Consider the following 23,529-nt stretch of genomic DNA (forward strand, 5'->3'; position numbering starts at 1 on the left):
AATACACCAGGACTACAAGTACTGTGTAGGAATTGCAACAGATAGCAACTTGTAGATCCTTTTATGCAGTGGTGGGAAAAGTAGTCTTTTTTTCACTCAAGTAAAAGTATCAATACAGCAACGTAGAAATACTGTGTTAGGGTGCACACACACCAAAAAACTTATGAGAGTGGAATCCGCATTCCGCCAATGCATTTCAATGAGAATTTAGCGTTTTTTGCAGAAATCCTCTCCTGGCAAGAAATCGCTCCATTCTCATTGAAATGCATTGGCGGAATGCGGATTCCACTCTCATAGGTATTTTGGTGTGTGTGCACTGTGTACCCTTACAAGTAAAAGAATGGTATGGAATTCAACATGTACTTGAGTAAAAGTAAAAGAAGTATTGGCATCAACATGTTTTTTTTTAATGTTTTCAATGGTATAATTTTTTTTCTTTTTAAATAGCAGATCTACAAGTTCACGATGCGTCACATCGTGAGCAAAAACCTAGTCTCCAGCCTTGGGCTGTCTGGCTGTCTGGCAGAGACAAAAGTACATTTAAAAATATATATTTTAGAATGTCCATTCCTGCTATTAGCAGTGAGATTGTTTTCCAGTAGGAGTTATTTACGCGAATGCACAGGCCAAAAAAAGGCAAGTGGGTGGGAGGGAGGCGGGGCATCCACTTTATTTGCGGCGGCTCCCCGCCAGCGCATCCAGACTAAACAGACTGTTAGGTGGAAGCGTCTGCAAATTGTGTGGAGCACAGCAGTCCATCTCCAGAGATGACTCCATCCCCCACACACATTATCACGCACCGACAGCGGAGGCAGTCGTGCAAAGGTATACCGCCCTCATCAGGAGCAGTTAGGGCTTCAGCGTCTTGCTCAAGGACACTTTGACACGGAGCCAGGGGGAGCCCGAGGGGGATCCACCCGTGAATCTGCGCCCCTCTAAATGCAAGAGCCCCACCGGGCCGAGTGGTGGACAGTAACTAAGTATACTATTTACTTTAGTCTTTTTTTTCCTATTGTATCTGTACTTTACTTCAGTAGTTGTATCTTTGGATACTTGTGAATTTCACTCCACTACCTTTCACAGACAAAGCTTTTGTAATTGCCTAATTTCATTGTTGCCCTAAGGGCGAGAAGCAACCTTGCCCTGAAGGGCGAGGTCTTGCAGGACGGATTTCGCACAGGACGTAATTCATTTGCAAGTGTGATTGAAGTTGCGGTTGGTTGTTTAAGTTGGACAAAATGTGGACAAAATATTTTCCCATACTGTCTTGGCCATATATGGAGCGTCCATACAGTATATGGCCATCGCCAAATATGGGCATTCCCAGATATGCGCTTGATATTGATGACATCGCACATCGGTACAGGGATGTGGATCTCCATATATGGGCATAAAGGGACAAGGACGGAATTAATTTGCAAGTGTGACTCGTGTCGCGGCAACCACACTAGACTGACACAATATGTCCATCACTATCATTGCTATATGTATTGGACTTTGTAGTTACTGAAGTACTTTTAAAAGCATGTATTTTTGGAAAATAAAGTATCTTTGTTATTAAAAAGCAAGCACTTACTGCAGTAGCCAACTTTAACTCAAGCATACATTTGACAGAGTAATTTAACCTGGAGGGGTATATATCTATACCTTTACTTTTACTTTTAAGTACTGGAGTGGAGTACTTGGTCCACCAGAGGAGCTGCCCCACTAATAAGCCCGGTGTTAAGTGTTTGGGGCCGGGGATCGGCTGGATGGTCCGGACCATATTTCCTGCTACCTCTCAGAGGAGGAACAGGCAAGCCGCACAGATGGTCGGCCAGGCGGGTTGGGTCTCGGGGGCGAGGGCGTGAGGGATCGGTCTGGAGCGGAGGACCCCACAACGGATGGCGACCGGAGCCGCCCTCCTACTTAGACCAGTGGTTCTCCTCAACCTTTTCAGGCCACGACCCCCAAAATAATCATATTTTAACAGGGGACCCCCCACCCAGAGGAGAACTAAGAGTTGAGGCATTACATTTTGTATAACACGGTTCTATTGTGAAAATAGCATGCAGATCTACATGCTCACAATACTTCGAGTTGCTAGGTGTTGTGAGCATGTAGATCTGCTATTTTCACAATTTCAGCCTCTAGTATTTGACAATTTGGCCAATGTTTAATTTGTTATTTTAGAGGTATTAAAACGTCCTTAAATTGTCACTTTAGAAATGTGAAGATACCCTCTATACACTTAAACTTTATGTTTGTTTGTTTACTGTTGAGTGAGAAAACAATGTTGAGCATTAAGCTAATCATCTGGGGACCCCCCAGAATAATTTGGTGACCCCCCTGGGGGTCCCGACCCCACAGCATCAGATGAAGTTTGCCCAGGGCGTAAGTTGGGCCAGCCCCGGGCCTGAGCTTTGCGAAGTCACACCTTCAGCCAACTCAGCGCAGCGTCCGAGTTATGTCCCGATAGGAACATAATCGCATATCATTGTCCGCCCCCTTAGTCTCTGTACCTCTGAGGCGTAATTTCTTGTTTTTTTTTTGTTTCCCTCGTGGGGGGAGCGTGAACTCGAGGAAAACGAGCGCTCCTTTTTCAATATGACTGGTTTACCAATCATAATATACTGTATACACACACACACACACACACACACACACACACACACACACACACACACACACACACACACACACACACACACAGAGTACATACACACCAATAAGACTCCCTAATCGGGAGATAAGTGACCGCCAGGTCGCATGTATACTCAACCTCATGGTGGCGCTAGAAGAGGGGCATGTGAGAAATCAGGGGCGGTTTGTTTGTGGTTGTGGCTTGGCAGCCAAGGAGTGTGTGTGCAAAGTTTGGCATGTATAGGGGCAACGGAGTAGGGCCAAAAGTGTGTCTTTCTTCCTTTCTTCCTTTCTTTCTCCCTTCCTTCCTTCCTTCCTAACTTCCTTCCTTCCTTCCTTCCTTCCTTCCTTCCTTCCTTCCTTCCTTCCTTCCAGGGACGTGCTGGGCCCCTGATTCAGCCCGGGAAAAAGAGTTGGAGAGGCCCTTATTGCGTGCTATAGAGAGAGATCCCCAGTGGGCCAATTACATGAGTTATATTTTGTCGTTGTTGGGTGGAAACCTTTTCTGTCCAAAACCGTTTGTTTTGTATTTATCATTTAAAAATGATTTAAACTAGTGAAAACAGCCGATCTACAAGCACTGTTTTCACTACTTTTGTGCAACAGCCTTGTATGATGAAGCAGGGCTTTGCTTTGTGAGAAAAATGTACAAATTTGAAACTTGGAGATACAAGGTTTCTACCCGACAGTGACAATTTACTTTGTTGGCCGCCCATCCCCAAAAAGGAACGAAGGCCCACATTTTATTTTTTATTTTTCCTAATGGCCGGAATGGAATGGAATGAACCAGCCGTTGGGGAGTTGTCCCGCTTTTCCCAATGGCCAGCACGTCCCTGCTTCCTTCCTTTCTTCCTTCCTTCTGACAACTCTAGACCTCACAAGGGGAATGTGGAGCACACAGCATGCTGGGAAATGTCAGGTCGCCGATGTCCTGACCGCCGTGTCCGGCCCCGGGGGCGTCCCTCCCAACACAAGGGCCCTCCCAACACAAGGGCCCCTCCTCCACACCCTTAACTCATTTAATGCCAGCCTATCACCACTAGAGGGCGCCCAGTAACCAGAGAATAATAGAGATATGCTGGTAATGCATGCCCAAGCCCTGGAGCCATGACTTGCCAGAACACTTTCCTTTGTGCATGTACAGGAAGAGGATGAAGTTAGCTTGAAGTTAGCTATTGGCTACCAAGCATTTTAGATTTAGATTTTCGTCAACTTAGCCATGATTAAACCTTGCACACCTCATGCATGGGAGAAAAAACAGAGAAAATGAGCTCTAAAGATCCTGGATTGCATTGGAGTCGATGGTAAATATCAGCAAATATCGGCAAATATCGTCCTCTGTAAACAGAGGACAACTTTTTTTTATTTATTTTTTTATAATTTTTATCCCACGATTTTGCAACCCATTTTTCACCCAGTGCCAAATGCCTATGTAATCCTGGGCTCTGCTCTCCCTCTGCCGCGACTGGGGAGACAACGGACTGACCTCATGCTTCCTTCAATGCATGAGTAGTCCAAGTTGTTTCTTTTCACCTGACAGGGGGGATTTCCCCGGGATGGACGTAGCGCATGGAAGGAACACGTTATTCCAACCAGTTCCTTTCCCCTCCATCAAGCGCCCCGGCTGACCAGGGGGAGGCATTATTGAGACCAGGATTACTGCATGTTTTTGTGAGGGTATCAACCCTAGGAGACACGGGGAGAACATGCAAACTCCACACAGAAAGGCCCTATCACCGACCCCACCTAAGGTGTGGGCGCTGATGACGCGGAGGGAGAAACACGCCCCCAGCACCCGCATCGTTCCCCGGCGGGAATCGAACCCAGGACCATATAGCTGTGAGGCGAAGCGCTAACCACTGTGCCACCCTGCCCCCCTACACATGTGCCATTTCAAAACTTCACATGCTCTGCCATTGGTAAGACAGTGGATTTTCAGGGGATTTGCAGAACATTGAGCTTGTAGATTATCTATTTTAGAAGTATGCATGTTTCATAATATAATCATTTATATGTGCAAAGCAACTAGTAACTAAAGTTTTCAAATAAATCTAGTGGAGTAAAGCCTACTGTAGCGGAGCCTACTACTCCCACCACTGGCTTCACTGCACCACTTAAAAACCCAGCTCATTACGGTTCCACCCCCCTGCAAGGCTCTCCCCCGCCCCCCCGGCTCCAAGGAACGCCGGGAGAACTATAACCTATTTGGAGCGATGACACGATTTGAAAACCTCTTTAGCGGGGGTCCATTGCACTGCGGGGGAAGGAAGGGATGTGGACTTCACCTTGCTGTCCCCGCGCCCCGTCACGACCAATCGTCAGTAATGGATAATGGCCGGCCGTTTCCTTTTCTCCACTTTCCCCGCCGCTAATGAACACCCATATCAGCCTCTAAGGTGGTCAGGATTGATGGCATGCGCGGCCTAATCGCGCGCCCACCCTAATTGATACCCCGCCACGCGGCTCATATATATTTTCCGTTATTGGGTCAGCGCCGAGATCGCTGCGAGATTAGGGGCACCGGCGGAGCGGCCTAATGGCTAATTTACGCTGTGTCGTGTGCGGTGTATGCAGACACGCCACGCTGTGATCTCGCGGGTCGGGCTGTTTGAGCCGCGCGCCGCCGCCACCGCACGACCGAATATTGAGTGCGATTAACGAGCCACCGCACGACCGAATATTGAGTGCGATTAACGAGCAGCCCGCCGCGTTGAGTGGTAAGAAATCACGGCGTCGCTAATGGCATGGGAAGAGCTTCTTAACTACAATGCTTAATGGCACTCTCAAGCTGTACGCAAAATCAATCGAGCGGGCTATATGCTAAGTGACACGCAATGCATGATGGGAGGACTAGGGTACGTGCAGTGCTGTGTTCTACCTGTAACGCGGGTATACGCCCTATGCTGTGAAGATTTTTTTTTGAAAAAGCGTCTGCCCTCGTGAACCTTTCAAAGTAGCGTATCTCATAGGCATTATGCACTGGCGTATGCCCTGGCCACAGGAATAGCCGCCGATCATAGATTATAGTATGCCCTCAAAAAAAGTCTAGAACACACCACTGCCTATGTGGAATGGAAGGATGGCACATTAAGCCAATCATCTGGGGACCCCCCCAAAATAATTTTGGGACCCCCCACAAGTTGAGAACCACTAGTTTACACCGGCCACTATACGGCTATACTCACATCTCGGTCTTGTTGGACTGCCTGCGGCAGGGCACCGTGTTGCTGACGCAGGTGCCCGTCTGGGGGTCCACCGCCTCCACGATGACGAAGGGCCGCTCCTCCAGCGTGGCCACCGTCAGGTGGCGGTAGTCGGACACGGGCTCCAGGTAGCTGCCGTAGCGCGGCCACACGGGGTACCTCATCTGCAGGATGCCCATCCCGAAGGTCCCCACCTGGACACAGGGACACACAAGAGGAACAAAGGCGGGGTTGATTTCGTCGACTAAAAAACTATGAGGGAAAATGTTTGTCGACTACCTTTTTTTTTTACTGACAGAAATGAAATAAAAACGAAATAAGTACTAGAGGGTTACAATTCCAATTGTTGGAGTTATAGGCATGAAGCGGCCTGTTATAGCGCCACCACGAGGCTAGCTTGAAAAAATGTGTTCCACCTCAATTGATCCAAACGTGGAAGGGGATTATCTGTTCACAGACACACACACACACACAAAGGATGGGACAGGACAGGACAGGACAGGACAGGACAAGACAAGGCTACTTTCCTTAAAACAGGGGTCTTCAACAGGGGGTCCGGGACCCCTAGGGGGTCCTCAGAGTTACTACAGGGGGTCCTCCAAATCTTTGTGTGATAGGAGCTTTTTTTCTCCTTTTCTATAGCACTTGAACCCTAGTGTCGATATTCTGAGAACGTTAGCCAAAAATAGCAGATCTACAAGCTCACAACGCCTCGCAGCGCGAGGCGTTGTGAGCTTGTAGATCGGCTATTTTCGGCAAAGAGGTTTGGTGTAGAGGGGAAAAAAGCAGACTAAGTACAGAGTGAAGGATCAAGTTTATTAAGTATTGACGGTTCAAGTGGTTAAATATCTGACATTGACATGAATCCAAAATATACTGATAGTGCTGTCAACCAATGAAACTATATGGAATCTAGGATAAGGTTGTGGGGGTCCACGCTTCATCTCTCTCTCTCTCAACTAAGGGGTCCTTGGCCTGAAAACGTTGAAGACCCCTGCCTTAAAACATGTAGCTCACTGGCCTCCTTCAAAACTGCCCTGAAACTCACCTTTCAGGAGGCCAGAGACAGAGGTAGTTATCACTTCTCCCAAAGACAGGCGAGAAGTGAGCACCCCCCCCCCCCCTTACCTTAGCCCCACCCCCTTGTTTCCCCTACTTTGTACATTTGTTTTTATAACTGTAATGATTTTGTAATGTTTTTTTTTCCTTGCTATTTGTTATGTCCATGAATTGAATACCAAGGACTTCCGACGTAAAAAAGACTGTAAAAGGACTTATTTGTGTTTAACTGTACTTGTACTGTACAGTACTAAATGTTTTATATGTATTGACTCTACTTGTACTGTTCTCCATTTTTGTCTAATGAAATACTCAATCAATCAATCAGAGACAGGACAGGAAGACGGACGGACAGGAGTGAAAACGCAAGTATCCGGGTCCCGTGGCCGTGCGGCCTGGTGGAGACAATAAAGAGCCCATGCATGGGATCGCATGGCTGATGTACGTAAACATGTTTTTTTCACCCCGTCAGCTCATGCGAGACGGATGCGGCGGAGGCATGATGGATAAGGAGGATCCCCTGGCGTTCCAGTCATCCCACATGAAGCAGTGTTCTTTGGGAGGAGGATAGAGAGGCACGCCGGGCCGTAGATCAGCCCCAGTATAGCCTTAACCCACTACCACCTGCAGTTCTCTGAAACACTGGTTCTCAACCTTTTCAAGCCGCGACCCCCAAAATAATCATATTTTAACTCTTTCTGTGCGAAAACCGAATAATATCGGTTCTTTTTTCCATTCCAATACTAATTTGTTAATCTTTTTCGCTTACCCTGAGCTGCTAGTAGCGACGTGGGTGGTCCTGGCTCTTCCACCGCTTCCCAACGAGCCATTCTACTTGTCCCGATGATTTATTCCATTGAAAATGGTTTAGGAAAAAGTTTAGAGCCCCCCCAAAAAAACGCTGTTTCAGCAAGACGTATTAAGGATTACAAGAACCGACATTTTTCGGTTCATTTAGTAAAATGAATTAAATAATCGGAGGCATCAACGAAGCCCCGGTCTAATTTAGCATCCTATAGCACAAGGCCGCGATTCTGTTTACACGGCCCGTAATGGGAAGAAAAGGCCGCCCACTCCAATAGAAAAACACATCTTTACAGCGGATTTTCTCCGGATTGTGTTCCGAGGCCAGCAGACAAGTTATTTTGGCGGCTGAATAACTATAGATCGCTCTTCTAAAAAATTATATAGTCGATTGCTAACTGATAGCTAACTTCCTCCGGCTCGCTAGCATAGCACTCATTCGAGTGAAAAGCCAAGCCAGTTCAGGCTGGCGACCCGGATGTGATAGTGAATGCCTACGGGAGAATGGCTGGCACTCTAGCGGCACCTAGCGGCGCCTGGCAGTTATTGAGTTAACAGGCTCACAATGCCTCACGTTGTGAGGCGTTGTGAGCATGTAGATCTGCTATTTAATTTTTTTTAACTCTAATATTTGACAATTTGGCCATTGTTTAATATGTCATTTTAGATGTGTTAAAAAGTCCTTAAATCTTCACTTTAGAAATGTGTAGATACCCTCTATACACTTAACTTTATGTTGGTTTGTTTGCTGCTGAGTGAGAAAACAACGTTGCTCGTTAAATAGTTAATCATCTGGGGACCCCCCAAAATAATTTGGGGACCCCCCCTGGGGATCCCGACCCCCAGGTTGAGAACCACTGCTATATATCAGTGTGGTGCTCAAACACTTTCATGTCAAGGACCCCCAAAAAGTATATGCATTTGGCCGCCGACCGCCATCTCAAAATGTTTCGTTCCAAGGACCCCCCCAGAAGCAAAGATTTTAGTAAAAAGATGTTGGCTTTATACATTTTATATATATATATATATATATATATATATATATATATTCAAATATTTGCACACATTTAGATGAAAGAGCAGATCTACAAGCTCATAGCGTGGCGCGACGCGCTATGACCTTGTATATCTGCTATTCTCGAATAGCCAACCAATGTGCTGTATACTGTATAGCTACAGTACAATCTAAGATGACACTTTGCCGGTTTTAATGAGTTAATCCTGTTGTCTCTAAATCTCAGACTTCTGGAGATTGCTTATGCTGTTCTCCCCCCTATTTCTCCGTGATTTGTGTGTCTGGACCTGAACGCGGCGTTTGTGTACAATTCCCGCCCGTAGATAATTTGGGGGAAATTGATTTTTGGGTCACAGGGTAGATTTAGAGTCGGCAATTATACATCTATCAGCATGAAAGGCAATTCCCCCCCCCAACGGCTATTATTACACCAATTCCCCCTGCACGGTTTTCAAGAAGTCTGCGGGTGTTGTGTTGTAGGCCGAGACGGGGTATTCAAGCAGTTCCGAATTTGTTTTGCAGGATTTCAAATTAACCGTTCGCGCGGTGTCTGTCTGTCTGTCTGTCTGTCAGCAAAATAACTCGGGATACGCATAATGACTTCCATGAAACTTGGTAGGAATGATCCGTAGGCTGCCCTGCAGAGATGAGTATAGCTTTTCAACTTCAACTTCGAATTATTGCCACGTACACACGTTTTAAGTACAGCCTGGGGAGCAAGCTGTTCCCCAGCCATGTGGTTCATTGGTCAGGAGCCCATATCTCCCGTTTCCACGGGCGTGAAGCAGCTTTTCTTTTTAAAGATGTGTTTTTTGGGCTTTTATGCCTTTTATTGATAGGACCGTAGACTGACAGGAAATGGGGAGAGAGACAGGGAGTGACAAGCAGCAAAGGACATCGGGAACGGGATTCGGACCCACCACGACACACTGTCAGGCATCAGAGCTTACGTGTTATGTGCCTGGACGGACCGCTAGGCTTCTCATACTCTTGATGCCAGGGGCCAGGAAGGGAGCAATGCACTGCCTATACCATTGTCATGGCATGGTCTTTGAGCATTGTACTTGTTTCACCACTGCTTTATACTGAGGCTGGGAATCTCTAAAACATACAGATGTGCGATTTCAACGGCACATCTGTACATGGCTGTGCTCCGCCTTAGACACGACCGGATCAAAGCGGTTTGAACCAGCTGACAAGGACCATTTTCAAATCAATTATTAGTAGCACCCGCTCCTTTTCAAAGTAACGTTCTGAATATAAAGAAACTATAAGCCAGCAGTTTTCAGAACTATACCCATTAGGACAGTTGTCACGTATATAGACGAGTGGAGACAGATGAAGGCCTGCATATTTATGTCACTTGTCTGAGTGGACAGCTAGAGAATAACAATGACTTGTCCATTTAGGCCTGGACAAGCGGACTAGTGTTAATGTTATGCTCTGGTGAAAACCTCTTCTGTTCTGGACTGTTAATTACACCCATGGCAGGGACAATACAGGAGAGACATGAGATGAGATATGAGTGTCACTCAGTGTGTTATCATCATATTGTACCTGACATACAGTAGGCAGGGAGCAGACTGTGACTGGTGGAGCCTGGGGACTTTTCTCACTAACTGTGTAATGAAGATCGTTGAGATGCTCGGTATCAAAGTCAAATGTTACTGAATAAAAGTATGCCTCTAACCATGTTCCACCTGCCTTTCCAATTGTGCCTGTCACTAAAGGTAAAAAACAAATAAAAAATAATAATACCATTGGTCATTTTATCATCTACTCAGGCTTTTGTGAACACCCTGGACAGATTTTAATTTGCTTGATTCAATATTTAGATATTCATTTTATCAGACACTCCCCATCCAGGGCCCATTCCTACAAAGCCATTGTAACTTCAAACTCCATTTTAACCGTGATACATTTCTGGTGACTCATACTACCCTCCTAATACGTGAGCTGGTCGTGATTTTTCAATAACTTTCTTCATTTATTTTTAATACGTTTTTATTGTATAGAAGAGGCCGTTCTGCACCCAGGAGGGTGGGGTGTCCTTGCGGCCTCTTCTTTCCATTTTCCCAAAGAATTATTAAACATAAAAGAAAAAAGTTTTTTTGATGAATCTCTCATGGTTAAAATGGAGTTAGAAGTTACAATGGGTTTGTATAGGAATGGGCCCTGGATGGGTCGTGTCTGATAAAATGAATATCAAATAATATTGAATCAAGCTAATTAAAATCTGTCCAGGGTGTTCACAAAAGCATGAGTAGACGATAAAATTACCAAAGTTTTTTTGAAAATGGAATATCCCTTTAAACACTTCAACCTGCCTTTCCTGTTTCCCCTGTGATTAAATTGCTTTCTTACCTTTTATTGTTGTTATTTTATCCCCCAAAAATTTACCCAGGTGTTATTTTATCAAAATAGGCAATCTTGTTCACTGATGAGCTAGCATTCATAAGTTACTCCATGGTAATGTTATTGTTGAGAGTCTGCCGTAAAACGGTTCAACGTTTTGCGTTCGAATTCTCTTCTAGCGAGACTTCCGAATTCTATTGGAGCTCCGGTTGTGGGCTGTGATGGGGTTCGGACAAAATGGACAGTAGTGCCTGTTTTGATCACAAGTTTTTGGAGATGAAATAACAACAATAAAAGGCAAGAAAGGTAGTTTGTAATCCTCCTTTAAACATTGCATCGCAATGCTTTGTGATCTTTCAGATAGGTTGCCTCATTAGTTTGGCTGTTTTTAGTGTGGCACCATTGTATCACATGGGCTCAAAGTACAACTTCACCTCTTCACATCTTTCGTAAAATCAGTCCTCACAAATGCTCGTTATAAGATGGAACCATCTCCCAGAGGAGGGCTGTGGACAGTTCAGAAACCCTCCCACGAGTGACATCATTGGTGGGAAATGGTGAGAGGGGAAAACTTAAAACTCTCTAGTCAAATGGACCTTAGCGCTTTTCCCCCTATAATATCAAGTCACTTCTCTAAAAGGATAGCTGATCTACAAGCTCAGCGCGTGCCGCAACGTGACACGCTATTGAGCGTGTGGTTCTGCAATCTTTTAGGGGCCAATGTTCCAACCCAGAACAGTGGATGCTGCGGGCTTAGAGTGGTTAACAACTCCCCTATGACGCTGATTGCTTCAGTAGTGTTTAATGATCTTGTGATTGTGTTCCACCTGTCTGCATGCTCTCCATCACCCTGCCAACAGCACTCATTTCACACATGACCGACACACACGCACGCACGCTTCATACTTTCACACTCATCAATATCCCATCTTTTATTCTCTCGTCTTGTGTGTGTGCATGCACGCATGTCTATGTGTGCATGTGTGTGTGTGTGTGTGTGTGTGTGTGTGTGTGTGTGTGTGTGTGTGTGTGTGTGTGTGTGTGTGTGTGTGTGTGTGTGTGTGCGTGCACTGCAGTGTACAGCGCAGTGGTTGAGCGCAGGCTGTTTAGATCAACTCTGTGGTAGAAGTGTGGAACTTCATCATGTACTTTACTTAAAGAGGTTTTGTACTTTTTCTGTTTTGTATGTGTCTATGGAGTTAACACTACTCTAATAGACCCCCAGGTGTGGTTATAACGTGTATAGATGTGTCTTCCCTGCGTATTTTTGGTTACTTCCTGAAAGCTGAAAAACACAGATTAAATGACATCATAAACTCATCCCCTCCCCTTTTACCATTCACACTGTGGTTGTGGCTAACCTCAGCTGGGTCACCACCCACCAGACAACCAGGCATACTTATCAACTGGTGGGCAGGGTTGTTAAGTAAAGGATTACATGTAACGGGATTACGTAATCAGATTACACAAAAACAGGTAACTTGTAAAGTCTCAGGTTACATTTTTAAATGTGTAATCTGGATTACAGTAACGGATCTGAATGATGGGGGTTACATGCTGGTTTACATTCTCCCCTTGCCCTCATCAGCTAGAAGGTCCTGGGTTCGATTCCCGCCGGGGGACGCTGTGGGCGCTGGCGGCGTGTTCCTCCTCCGCGTCATCAGCGCCCACACCCTAGGTGGGGTTGGTGATAGGGCCTTTCTGTGTGGAGTTTGCATGTTCTCCCCGTGTCTCCTAGGTTTGATACCCTCGCAAAAACATGCACGTAATCCTGGTCTCAATAATGCCTCCCCCTGGCCAGCCGGGGTGCCTGATGGAGGGGAAAGGAACTGGTTGGAATAACGTGTTCCTTCCACGCGCTACGTCCAAACCAGGTGAAAAGAAGCAACTTGGACTCCTCATGCATAGAAGGAAGCATGAGGTCAGTCCGTTGTCTCCCTTGGCGCGGCAGAGGGAGAGCAGAGCCCAGGATTAGGATTACATAGGCAATTAGCACTGGGTGAAAAAATGGGTTACAAAAATTGTGGGATAAAAATTATAAAAAAATGTACAAATAAATTATAACTCCAAACTATAAAATAATCAAGTTGAATCAGCGTAAAGTACTGCCATTTCGCTTAAGTAAAATTCTGTTATCCTTTTCCTAATTTCATAGGCTCAATATTCTCTAGTTATCAATGGATTTGTGTTTCAGACATTTAGCCACTTAAATCGTCGATACTTCGTAAACTTGACCTTTCACTCTGTACTTGGCTGCTCTTTTTTACCTCTACACCAAACCTATTTGCTGAAAATAGCCGATCTACATGCTCTGCAACGCCTCGAGGTGCGAGGCGTTGAGAGCTTGTAGATCTGTTATATTTGGCTCAGATTAGGGATGCGAGGGTTCAAGTTTTCAATTGAAAAGAATTATCCTATCACACAAGGATTTGGTGGCCCCCCTGTAGTAACTCTGAGGACCCCCTAGGCGTCCCGTACACCCTGTTGAAGACCCCTGCTTTAAGTAAACAATATGGGAGTACTTCTTCGAACACTGTGTGCTCACACAGCGAACACAGTGGCTTGAACGCAGGGCTGTTTAGTTAAACTTCACTCAGGAGGTAAACAGCCTCGGGCTGTGGTTCCAAAGCTAATTATGTCCTATTGATGTTTTCTCCGCCGTCAGTTCCTATTAATTTCCGGCGGCTGTAACAGAAGGTAGCCAGGCTCTGGGCTATGCCGCTGTAATTGGACGGCTCTGATCATAGGAGCCCCAGATGTTGGGGCCCCGACAGAAAGGTCTACCAGGAGGCTGATTGATAGCGGGGCAAGGTCAGGTACCCGTCAATGCAGGGCGGGCGGAGGCCATTTGTTTGAAAAAGTGGTGGAGAAAGTATTCTACTATTGTTTTACTTAAAGGGATATTTCACTTAAAGGACAACTTTAGTTTTTTTACAACAAGGGTTCATATTTTAGATTGTAATTAGAGAAAAGAAAAGATGAGTGTCAAAATGTTTTCATTTACTGCTTTTTATCGTTTTAGCCATTTTAGTATTTTGATTTCAGTGGTTGGGGGCATGCGTACAAGTGGCTAAATATGTATTTTTAGACACAATAAGCTGACAATTTCTGTGTTACTATTTACACCAGCCCCCATAAGTCACATCTGCTCATCAAAGATTGCGGTGCATCTTGGGAATAAAAAATACAAAAATACATATTTAGCCACTCAAAATCGTTAAAATCACTAAAATGATAAAAAGAAGTATATGAAAACATTTTAACATCTTTTCTTTTCTCTAATGACTCTCTAAAATATGAACCCTTGTTGTAAAAAAACAAAGTTGTCCTTTAACCCCGGACAGTTTTTTTAATTGCTTGATTCAATCTTTAGATATTTGAAATTCATTAATACAAACCCATTGTAACTTCAAACTCCATTTTAAAGGTGCTGGAGGTTAAGTGATTTAATTTAATTCAAACAATAACAAGATCGGTCTATGTTCTGATAGTGCTAGTTAGAGCAGGGGTCAGCAACCTTTTTGAAATAAAGTGCCAAAGGTTTTTTTTTTCTAGAGTGTCAGTGTGTCAAGTCAACATACATTTGAATGACAAAGATTTTTACATTATTTTGACTGCCAGGACATTGTTATAACGATCATTAGACCCAGAGCAATAATCCACCCATCTCCCCGACTCCCTCCCCCTGCAGAGTTCAGAGTTTTAATGAATGTAGAATTTTGTGCAAGATGTAATTTGCAATAAATTAGCTACCTTCATTTAATTGACCACGTTTAAAAAACAATTATGACAATATTTGGACATTTTGATTGGCAGGACATTGTTATAACGATCATTAAACCCAGAGAAATAACCCATCCATCTCCCCGACTCCCTCCACAGTCAGAGTTCAGAGTTTTAATGAATGTATAATTTTGTGCAAGATGTAATTTGCAATAAATGAGCCAACTTCATTTAATTGACCGTTTCAAAAAAGATTTGTCTTTTAAAATAAAAATCCTCTGTCTCACACTTCTGCCAGTGTGCCAGTGATCACCCTCCCTTAATGTTGGCACCCGTGACTGAGGTTGTCTATACCCCGGCTATAGAGTGTTTGGTCCATTTTTGTACCAGCCAGAAGAAAAAGGCAGTTTCAGTTTTGGTGGAGGAGACAGGTTTTCCTCCAATCAGGATAGTGGGGCCTTCCTCCAATCATGGTCGAGTGGGGGCGGGCCTTACGTGCACAAGGACCACCCCCATTTGATCATGTTTGGAGGAAGGCTGCCCTGCCTGTCACATACATGAAAACTGAAACTGAAAATTAGGGTGCGTTCGTAAATGCGCACTCAGCGCAACGGTGTGCCATGTTGTCGTTCATTTATTCGGTGCGCTCGGTGGGTTGTCGTTCGAAAATCCAGTGCGCTGCGCACTGGGTGTGCTGAGTGCACACACTGAACGACCCTACTCAGAAGTTGGGGTTTGACAGTGTGGTGTGCGGTGTTTTGATTGGTTGGTTTTCATGGCCGTGTCTCGAGCGCTTCTCAGTGATGAACAATGGAAGAAATTATCACAAAATTCAGCATTTTTTGGCTTTTTTCGGTCGTATGGGCTTAATGTTTTTACAGGCATCAAAGTGTAAACTAACAGCAGGTAGGCCAATGTTATGAATTAAATCACCTTTCAATAGCAACGTTACGTTAGCAACTGCTGCTTTTCACAAGGTTTTCCTTCAGAGTTCACTGAAAAAGCTCAAAGCTCTTAACTGGTCGTTTGTAAGCCACACTGAATGCACTCTACAACATCACTGCCCACTGCACTGCACTCCGAACACACCCTTAAATGATGGTTCTGGACACTCATAATGTCCTCCTAATACGTGAGCTGTCCATGTTTTTTCATTTACTTTTTTTCATTTTTTATTTAATTTTTTTATTTTATTGTATTTCATTTATTTCATTTTCCAAAATAATTATTACAAATAAATGAAAAAAGTGATTGAAAAACATGTCCAGCTAATGTATTAGGAGGACAGTATGAGTCACCAGAACCAAGAACGGGTGTTTTTTAAGTTACAGTGGGTTTGTATAGGAAGGGTGTGTGTCTGATATAATGCATAATTTATCAAATATCTACATACTGAATCAAGCAAATTCAACACTGTCTGGGGTGTTCTCAAAAGCCTGATTAGACAATACATTTTTTTGAATGGAAAATATCCTTTTATGTAAAAGTATCTGTACTGCAGTGTAGAAATACTCTGTTACAAGTACAAGTCCGGTATAAACCAACCATAGCATTTTAAAACCAATTATTTCACAGACAGGGAGCCAGCTTAAAGATCTAGGAGTGTACAAGGATAGGTTTTTTTCCCCCCCTTCTATATTCCTGGATGCCATCATAGGTTATGTCGTTATGATAAAAATGTTGACACACCGTGCGGAGCAGCTGTCAAGGATGATCTAGCTGAGCCACACTCCAATCTTCGGTATTCAAACTGCATCCGTTCGGCACAATAACACTTCACATAGATCTTACGTAAACAGCTTGACAATGCAGACTTATGAATCCTTTTAGGCCGCATTTGCTTTAGTCTTTCTGTAAACAGGAGAGCGTGGAGAGACGGCAAAGCTGAGTGAGGGAAAGATATGGGACAGTACGTGCATGGCTGGGATCGAACCGTTTGTCTTCATTTGCTCTGTAAAGATTAGTTATTTTATTTTATTTGTATTACATTTTTATCCCACAATTGTGTAACCCATTTTTCACCCGGTGTCAATTATCTAATGTAATCCTGGGACTGACCTCATGCTTCCTTCTATGCACGAGGAGACCTAGTTGCTTCTTTTCAGCTGACAGGGGGGAGTTTCCCCGGCTGGATGTATAGCACGTGGAAGGATCACGTTATTCCAACCAGTTCCTTTCCCCTCCATCAGGCACCCCAGCTGGCCAGGGGGAGGCAGTATAGAGACCAGTATGTATAGATTTGTTTTAATTGAAAATGTTTCGGTCAGGAACCTCCTTCGTTAATACAAATATATGTTTACTCAACCAACGAACCATAGATATTTAGTTTACATTTGTGCAACAGTGCATTGGCAGATATTTTGTTCTGTTTTTAACAATGATCACTTTGTTTCATGCGACTTGTTTCAAGAAATAGCATGAAATAATATTTCATATAATTGCATTTGTTTAATTTAGGTTTAAATTACATGCTTAAATCACTACTTGCAACAATACAATTTCAACTACTTTATTTCTAATGATTACTCACCAATCTCAGAGACTTGAATTCATGGATCATTTTTAGTTTCTGTCGCATTCCTAAGTCACACATTTGAGGAGACTCTTTGTGTCTCCATAGGGAACAAAGCAGACTCTTTGTGTCTCCATAGGGAACAAAGCAGGCTCTTTGTGTCTCCATAGGGAACAAAGCAGGCTCTTTGTGTCTCCATAGGGAACAAAGCAGGCTCTTTGTTTTCTCCATAGGGAACCACTACTGGTCATCAAATTATGGTTGAGTTGCTGTCCAAGTACAGTAGAAAGAAATGGCGCCATGTTATGACGCACATTTGTGAGGGGAGGCTGTCTTTCTCAGGTGTTTCGCCCTGGCGGACAGGGTTTTGAGGTTAGGTTTAGGCATTATGTCTGTGAGTTATACTTATAGGGTTAGGGTTACGGTTAGGCTTAGGCTTAGTTTAAGTGAAGTAACATTTTTGCGTTTAAGCGCTATCAAGGCAAAACACCAAGGAAAGAGGGTGAACCAATTATATGAAGATGAGTTTGAAAATGGCTGCTCATTTAAAATAAGTGGGATCAGCCCCAGCGTTGGCAAAACATACTGTAGGACCGATGCTTCAGGTCTTGCTACACTTAGTAAGTCCGGGGAGCCAACATGCTCAATAGGAGCAGTAGTGCTTTCGGGGCCGGACGTGACCGGACTCCGTGTGGCCAATATATTTCCCACATGCACGGCAAGGACGGCACGGAACAGTGCTAGAACCATAGAGTTATAGGCTATACGAGTGACGACCATGGTAATAAAATGGCTATTTGCATAAGGTTTACCAGGCAGGCAGTGAGTGGTGGGCTTGCACATCACCACCTAGATTCAAGTCCAAGGCTGGATAGGCTACTTTGACACCTACTGTAGGTTTCCAGCAGTGACTGTATGTGCATTGTGCGTGCGTCAGGCTACATGGCTCCATTACTGTGATAGATGAGATTCGTTCAATGCAAACTTTTTGTTTCTCTACTGCAGCCAGTGCAGTATTTTCTATTTACTCCATGTGCACATGTAGGCGCACGCACACATCTAAAGGCACGCGTGCATGTGACGTCAATAAATGACCGTGTGCCCTGAAAAGAAAACCCCCAAGTCACCACTGAATAGGAGCACCCTGACTCTGTTGGACTTGAATGCAACACAACCTTCATTTGCATAATTTGTGAAGGAAGCATAGCATTACACAACTATTTATTGTTGTCAATAGCTGCTGTGAGAAAACACATAAATAATAAAAAAGGCCTAGGCTATTATCTGCCAAATGTGGTCAGATAGGTTGGCAAGAATATTTCGCCTCGAAATTCAGAATGCAAGTCAATCAGGTGTTAAGCTTGTCATTTGGCACTGTGACAACAGGGACAATCACTGCATTTCGCTGGCTCGATGTCTTGTTATTTGCGTCGGAAATGTGTCCCTTCTTTTCAATTCAGCTCTCATTCCGGCGCTCGTCTACATTTGGACTCGGGGGTTTTCTCCTTATCTTGACAGAGAGGAACGCATCCTCCCTCTCTCTATCTCTCCACCTACCTGTCTTTTGTCTGGCTGTCGGATGGTAATGATGAGAGCTATTGTTCACCACGGACTGATACACAGTCTGTGTAGATTTGACTTTTTTTAGTTTTCTTAGTTTGTTGTATTACAAAGGCAAAGTTATTTATTTGACATTGACAAACTGGGGTTCACTGTGTAATGCTGCGTATGCAGTAATACTTGTTCAGCACGCATTGACTTGCGTCCATGAGAACCGTGAATTAATCTGAATGATGAATGGGACATTGGCAGTACCGGAGGAAATTTTCTGTCCAATCCATGACGTTTCATTTCAAATAGTGCACGCGCAAAATACTAAACAGCCACTTGGTACGAAATGTAAATGGTGCAGGGGTCTTCAACGTTTTTCAGGCCAAGGACCCCTTAGCTGAGAAAGAGATGAAGCAGGGACCCCCACTACATATTGTATAAAATTGTGTTGGAGATTAAAAATGATCATAGATTTCTTAGACAGCTTAGACTTGTTTGACAGCACTGTCATCATGTTGGAGTAATGTGTATTTTCAGACATTTAAACACTTGAACTGTCAAAAACGTAGTTAGTCTGTACTTAGTTACTTTCTACAAACCTCTTTGCCAAAAACAGCAGATCTACAAGCATACAACGCCTCGCAGCGCGAGGTGTTGTGTGCTTGTACATCTGCTTTTTTGGCTAATGTTAAACTCAGAATAGGGATGCTAGGGTTCAAATTAATGTAATCACAAGTTAATGTAATCACACAAAGATTTGGCGGCCCCTCTGTAGTAACTCTGAGGAACCCCTTGGGGTCCCGGACCCCCTGTTGAAGACCCCTGAAATAGTGTAAAAAAGGGCTTCCAAAATAAAAAGTCTTGATGGGACACTTGCATGTCAACTATCTACTTTTTCTTTTTGCATGATTTGTCTCTTGAAACAATGTGTTTAAAGCTACACTATGTACTTACCACTTCTACCCCAGATTTGAACCTATGCTGTTTCCTGTGCAAGTGCTATATTATTTTTTTTCCCCACTACATTACATTTACTCATGTGCTTTACTTGAGCACAATTTTGAGGTACTTATACTTTACTTGAGAATGTTCATATGTCAATACTTTACCACCTGTATATACTCCACTACATCTCAGAAGCAAATGCTATTCATTTTTACTCTACTGCAATTATTTGTCAGGTTTAGTTACCGGTTACTTAGCAGATTTTAAGATTATTGCTACAAAACATGCATTAACCACTTGAGCAATATTTGATTAAAAGAATTGCAGATCTACAAGCTCACAATGTGGTGTTGTGAGTGCGACTAGTAACTAACCAAGTATTTCTGCATACACATACTACACTAGTAAATTTGTAGATTATTATTATGGCAAAACTTTCATTACCCACTTCAGCCTTATTTCAGCCATGTGAAAATAGCCAATCTAAAAGCTCACAATGAGCTTGTACATCAGCTATTCTCAAAAGATTTGAAAACTTGAAATGGGACATTCTGCGTACTGGGTACTTTTGGCACTTTAAGTGCATTTTGATGGCAATACTCTTGTACTTTTACACAAGTACATTTTGAATTCCGGACGTTTACGTGCAACAGAATATTTCTATATTGCAGTATTGATACCTTTACTTACGTAAAACATTTGAGAACTGTACTTTTTCCACCACCCGCTAGGTACGTATATACTCCCTCCTCCAGTGCCCTTGAGTACTGGCATTGCTCCTGGAGTTGGTCCAGGCGCAATGCCAGGACGGGTTAAAAGCAGAGGACAAACTTCCCCAAGGGGAGGGACAATAAAGTCAAATCTTCTCAAATCTGATGTATCTAATCAGCGTGATTTCCCTTGTCACATTCGCACTGTTTACTTTACCATAATATTGATTCATGCAGAAAACAAGGTCTGTGGTTAAGATAAGCCTGAGAGAGTTCCAACTTTTCTTCTGAAGGTGCATTGAATTCTGAAGCCGTTGTGTGCTTTGTTTTCGAACACACTGTATTTTAATTGCCTCAGGAAAAAAAAGGTGTGTTGATTTGTGATTATCTTGTTGAACAGAATGGCGTGTATATCAAAAGTCGCTGCTAAAGAGCTTTTGTATCCAAAACCCATGGGCACTACATAATCATATCCCATGATTCTCATGATTCACAAAACATGATTCTTTTGTATTGCTTCCGTTGTGTATGCACCGTACAATTGACTATACTGGGCATTGGGCAGATGCTGGAATACTTATTCAATGTAAGCAAGAGGGCTCTATAGTCTGGTAGGAAGGGGGTGGTCCCATGCACCCGAAATATATCCTTTTCTAACCTACCTTTTTAGAATCCTTAAGGTGTCCAGTTAATGCATTTTGATGTTCCCGGTGCCAATTATTGTCCCATATATGTTTATTTTTAATTTATTCTTTTATGTTGTTTCCGCCCTGGATTTTCATCTGTAAAAAATGTAAACTTTAAATCAACACAGCATACATATCAATTGATTGATATGATTTGCCATGGTTCCATCATGTTTAAAGCATAAAAAACAAAATTAACACAAACTAAGCGTTAAAGTTCGCCTAAACTGGATCACAACTTCTCCCCCATGCACCCTATTGATATATTTTAAAATATATTCCCCACTTGAAATATTGACTCATGTATGTTTATTCTGGCATATTGGTTACCATAGTGTATATCCACAGATGCAAAAAAGAGAATGTAAAATCGGCATAAGTTCTTAACTATACATTATTCAGAGAAAAATGCCAAATGTTTCTGTTTCATTTTGGCATGAGGCATTGAGGGAGATTGCTAGTGGACAGGGACATTTATGGAACATTAATATCACTCAAATAAATGCTAAAATGTAGGCAAATCAATAGGCAGAATTGGGCCAGAGGACCTTTACTAATGTCATTTTTTAAACTTTTATATCTGTGAAGTTGTAGGTGTCTGATCCTCTCCACTTTAAAACACTGTGCCAGGTTTCGATTTTGGCAGCAATCTTGCATGTCTACAAACGGTTGCCAATTGACTCTTGCAACTGTACCAGCACTGGAGAAAGAATTTGCAAGAATTAGCAAGCTACTTGGCTTTCTCTTGCCAGGTTGCTGTATATCTATAGCTGTATGAGACCACTGCATGGACTGCATCTATACAGGGGTGGGCAACTTTGATGATGGCGAGGGCCACTATATCCACCTTCACTCCAGAGGGCCACATTGCATATATTGCTACGTTCTACTTTGTCATTCTAGTATCTCATACAAAAGAAGCAAAAATAGCAGATATATAAGCTCAAAGTGCATCGCGCGGCTTGTAGATCGGCTATTTTTGCTTCTTTTGAATAGGAATCCTGATTTATTTTATTTTTTTCCTTTTTGAATCCTGAAATGTAACATTTTGATTTGGGTGGGGTTGTAGCCTTAATTAGCATGATCGATAACATTTGTGAATGAAGTAAGGAAGCAGCCCAATTGCTTTCCAATATGGCTGCCTGCTGTGCATTGAGTAAATAATCACCGAATGGAGTGTAGAGACAACAGTGTAGTACCTTAAAGAACTAGGATAGCTGGTAAACAATGAACCTAGCTTGTCTACTGACATCAGAACATCTGAGAAACATACATGAGAGCGAAATTTACTGTAGGGCGGGGGCCTATGTCTGCATGGTAGCCATATTATGTTGGTCAGTCCATAGCATCAACCCAAAGAAAAGGAGGGGTACAAGAAGGGGTACAGGGAGAGTGAAGTTCTATGGGTGAGGTGGAGTGTTGCATTGCATTGTAGTCCGCCCCAAAACGAATGTTGCCAACTTGTGTCTCTTATGATGAGTTCAATGAAGGACATGTCTTTTAGTTTCCAAATAAACTGTTAAAACCGGGAGAGGATCTGATTTTAGTTGGCATCCCTAACTGTCCCAAACTGAATGACCAGCTGGTTGGTGCCACACGTCACACACTCCAGTCCCACTACCACCTGCCCAGTGGTGTAAAGTAACTAAGTACACTTACTTACTTCTACTCCACTACATCTCAGATCCAATTGTACTTTTTACTAGCACCTATTTGAAAACTTTAGTTACTAGTTATTGAGCAGATATAATATTAAAAACTTTAGCCCTATTTTACACCTAAGGCTATTTGAAAATAGCCAATCTACAAGCTCACAACAATAACAAAGTACAATATTTTGTACCTTTACTTTTGGTACTTTAAGTACATGTTGATGTCAACACTGTCATACTTTGACTCAGGTACATTTTGATTTCTGGACTTTTACTTATAAGAGAGTATTTCTACATTGCAGTATTGGTAGTACTTTTACTTATTTGAGTACTGTCTTCCACCACCGCAGGGCAACATGGGCGGAGGGAGAGGCCAACAACAGCAGACAGATGAAAGAGACATGATTTATGGCCGCGTCGGACACACATGCCCCGAGGCGGAGTAGAGGCTTTACTGTCTGGCATCCAAACAGCTTGATATACAGGCCCCCGAAAAACGCCTCTGTTTCCCCCCGCTCTAAATATCACACACCAACTCCCTGACATTCACCAACAGTACATGCCTGCACAACGTCTATTTGCAAAGCAAAAAGTATGTAAAAACTGTATATTTGAGTATGCTGTATAACTATCAGAACCGTCACATATTGACCATAGCTGTCTGGGTCACGCTTGTCTTTTGTGTTGATATG

General features: G+C 43.3%; 1 protein-coding gene across 1 annotated transcript in view; it reads right to left on the minus strand.

Moving 5' to 3' along the window:
* grin2ca (glutamate receptor, ionotropic, N-methyl D-aspartate 2Ca) overlaps positions 1-23,529 on the minus strand; it is a gene marked incomplete at both ends in the record, with an annotated part of 125,170 nt that overhangs the window by 37,408 nt on the left and 64,233 nt on the right. Inside the window, one exon of the mRNA XM_080723949.1 lies at positions 5,808-6,019. Within this exon, the coding sequence (XP_080580075.1) occupies positions 5,808-6,019 (212 nt within the window). The remainder of the gene's footprint in view (positions 1-5,807; positions 6,020-23,529) is intronic.

The sequence above is a fragment of the Nannobrachium achirus genome (genome assembly GCF_963921795.1).
Source record: "Nannobrachium achirus genome assembly, chromosome: 4".
Lineage (NCBI taxonomy): Eukaryota > Metazoa > Chordata > Actinopteri > Myctophiformes > Myctophidae > Nannobrachium > Nannobrachium achirus.